The 3,540-nt window shown below is 41.2% G+C and overlaps 1 protein-coding gene across 1 annotated transcript in view; it reads left to right on the top strand.

The window, feature by feature from the left end:
• Positions 1-1,998: 1,998 nt before the first annotated feature.
• Positions 1,999-3,540, top strand: part of LOC105812897 (ELKS/Rab6-interacting/CAST family member 1-like) — a 112,869-nt gene continuing 111,327 nt past the window's right edge. Inside the window, exon 1 of the mRNA XM_012647445.1 lies at positions 1,999-2,070. Within this exon, the coding sequence (XP_012502899.1) occupies positions 1,999-2,070 (72 nt within the window). The remainder of the gene's footprint in view (positions 2,071-3,540) is intronic.

Genomic DNA, 3,540 nt, shown 5'->3' with positions numbered 1-3,540 from the left:
TAAAACAAAGATCGTGGGCCTTACGTTCTTGGAGAGGGAAACAGAAAATAAACAATACACACAAGTAATAAACCGTGTAGTTTTTCAGAGTAAGTGCTATATATAGAAAAAAGAAAAAGTAGAGCAAGGTCAAGGGGAAAGGACATGTGGGTTCTTTTTTGTCAGTGTTAAATTTTAAAATAGGTGGATTCTACTGAGAACATTAATTTTATTATAAAAAATTTCAAACCTGCACAGAAGTAGTGAGACCAGTATAATGAGCCTCCATATACTTACCACTCAGATACACCAGTTGCCAACATTTTGCCACACTTCCTTCATGCACCTTTTTTTATTTTTCCTCTTTTCTTTGCCAAAGATTTTAAAGCAGATTTCTGACATCATATCATTTTACCCTGCAGACTTTAGCATGCATCTCTGACACATATGGGCATTTTCTTATGTAACTACAATTATTATTATTGTTATCACAACTAAGAGAGAGAGAGAGAGAGAGAGAGAGAGACGCGTTAGGAAAACTCACAGGCTTTTGGCCTGAGTCACTGGAAGGGCAGAGCAGGTTTGGCACCGTCGGGAGCTAAGTGTCGAGCATGTAGAGTTTGCAGTGTTTGTTGGACGTACAAGTGGGGTACCTAGTTGGATAGTTAAGGCTGGAGGCAGGGGGAGAGGTCGCGGAAAGGGGCGTGTGTGTTAATAGTGGTTTGTGCTGCGGTATTAACAGCCAGCTAGGGAGTGTGGGTGTTCTGAAATTACTGGTGTTTCAACTGTTCACTGTTTGTAATTTAGAACTCGGTCAGTTCATTAGGACTACTCTTTTGAGAAAAGGCAACTCAGTGAAGTTTGTAGTTATATTTTCTATTTCTCTCAAACCATGCTTCCTGATCAGGCAAGAACAAATAAATTAGGTGAAAGGTATAGTATAACTAAAGTATTGTGTTATAAATTCCTTTTATTATGCTTAAGCATTGTTCAGATGGAAAGTATTTACCTTTGCATTCCCTCGGGTCACTAGAGCCTGTCCCCAGGGTACTTCAGAAGTGCTGACTGATTTACTCAGAGACATTCGCAGACTCTGACGAGAACATTGCTTGAACTAATTGATCAACACTTATGTGCACATATGCAAGTAAAACTCAGTGGAAATCAATAGGTGGGGAGGGGTAAATTCACACCTGACGGGTACAGTGCACACTATTTGGGTGACGGGCACACTTACAAATTTGACTCAAACTGTACAAAAGCAAATTGCATAACAAAAACGGGTGCACCCTGTAATATCCTGGAAAACAAAACAAAACAAATGTATTGCTTGAGGTGGTCTGGTAACTTCAGGATAATATCTCCTCCTTCCTTTCCTATCCTGAACTCACTAGATTTTGGGGTTAAAAAAAATAGAGCTCTGTTTTTCTGACATTGTCTAAACCTTAAGTACTTAGAAAACTTGTTCAACAGAATCATCTTTTTCCACCTGTGGCTCCACTGGAGAGAGATTTTCACCCTAGCTAGCCAGGTGGTGGTTCTGTGGGGTGAAAGCTGTGGGAAGGATGTTGTCAGCACACATGCTTTCACTAGCTTTGGGCAGTGCAGCCTGATTGCGATGGCTTTTATTTCTCCTTTTAAAAAGGAAGCATTTCTCATCCCCCTTTTAGACCATTTGGAGTTCTGATTACATCCTGGAGTCACGTGAAAGTTTGACACACCAACCTGGGGATGTGCTGTAGTTTCAACTGTTGTGATAGCTGGCATCCGTGTGACTAATTTTAAATAAGCAGGTGTTCAGAGGCAGGGACCCTCCTACGAGTACATGGTTGCATTAGCCCCAATACAGTCTGCGGATTCCCTGATCCACGGGGAAAGGTTGGTCACACAGAAAGGGGTCAGAACATCTCACAAAGCTGGAGTAGTTAACTTTTGCATGCGGCTACTCTCCCTCCCCCCTTTTAAAAAAATGAGAGTGGGGAGGGCATTTACTCTCTTTCTGCTTTTCTTCTATAGGAAATGCATCGGAGGTTTGAGAATGCCCCTGATTCTGCCAAAACAAAAGCTCTGCAAACTGTTATTGAGATGAAGGTAAGTGAGAATCTATAAAGAATCTTATGAATCACTTTACACTTTTTCTTTTTTTTTTTTGAGACAGAGTCTCACTCTGTTGCCCGGGCTAGGGTGCCATGGCATCAGCCTAGCTCACAGCGACTTCAAACTCCTGGGCTCAAGCGATCCTCCTGCCTCAGCCTCCCGAGTAGCTGGGACTGCAGGCGTGCACCACCGTGCCCTGCTAATTTTTTCTATATATTTTTAGTTGTCCAGCTAATTTTTCTATTTTTAGTAGAGACGGGGTCTCACTCTTGCTCAGGCTGGTCTCAAACTCCTGAGCTTAAATGATCCTCCCGCCTCAGCCTCCCAGAGTGCTAGGATTACAGGCGTGAGCCACTGCGCCTGGCCTCATTTTACGCTTTTAAGTGATTGAACACTTTCATGTGCGAGTTTTAGAAAATGGTAGGTAATAGTATTTCTCTCATTTTGGAGATTGAGGGTGAGGGTAAGGGTAAACTTAATGAAAATGACATCTTAAAATAATTTCAATTTCATTTCCTTTTAATGACCATAATTCAAATTGGACCAAAAAGGGTGGTCCAGAATTTCTTTAAATCAACTGTTCTCAAACTTCTTAATCTCAGGACCCCTTTACTCTCTTAAAGTGACAGGCTCACTTCCTTCATTTTTGAGAAAATAAATTTCTGCCGCATACCAAATCTGAGTAACCGTAGTTTGTCAGTTATTCATCCAAGTAAAAATAGTGTTCCATGAAAAAGTACCAGATTCAGCTTGCAACCCAAAGCAACATGCAGACACTGCCGCAGGGACAGCCACCCTACTTCAGTGTGCGGCGGATGTGCTCCAAGCCTGCTTCCTTCCCATTTCGTCACACACGGTGTTAAAAAGATGTGTACTTGAGGGCTGAGATTTATTAAAAGTAATAACTTTTCACTGCTTCCTCAAGGAGTTATTAAGTGAAGCAGTCTTTTAAAAAGACTTTTCTTATTAAATATTTATTTTTCATTTTTTTCACTCCCAGTGCCTGACACTGAGGAGTGTGACTGCTGCTGCAGTTCTTTGCCATCGCCTTCATCTGTGTTAAGGGACTGGCGGTTTTGCCACCCTTGCTTTTAGTGCAACTGTCGACATAGTAGAAAAGTCCAATGATGTCCTGGTATTATTATGAAAATAATTTTGACCATGCAGACTTTGTGAGAGGGTCTAGGGGACCCCCAGGATTCCATGAAATCCTCTGTATTAAGTTAATGAATAGTTAGGAATCTTTATGATGTACAATATGGTGATTAAAGAGCTTGTTTTCTAAGTTAAACTCCCTGGATTCAAAATCTGACTTCACTTTTGTGTGTCATTGAGCAAGTTACCTAACCCCCTTATGCCTTGATTTCTTTACTGATAAATGGTGATAATGATACCCACCCAGTGGGTTGTTTTGAGGTTTAAATTACTTAAAACATGTAAAACACTTTGAACAGGGCCTGGTGC

The sequence above is a fragment of the Propithecus coquereli genome, unplaced genomic scaffold (genome assembly GCF_000956105.1).
Source record: "Propithecus coquereli isolate 6110/MARCELLA unplaced genomic scaffold, Pcoq_1.0 Scaffold269, whole genome shotgun sequence".
NCBI lineage: Eukaryota > Metazoa > Chordata > Mammalia > Primates > Indriidae > Propithecus > Propithecus coquereli.
The sequence above is the reverse complement of the archived record's forward strand: the minus strand, read 5'-3'. Positions and strand labels throughout refer to the sequence as shown.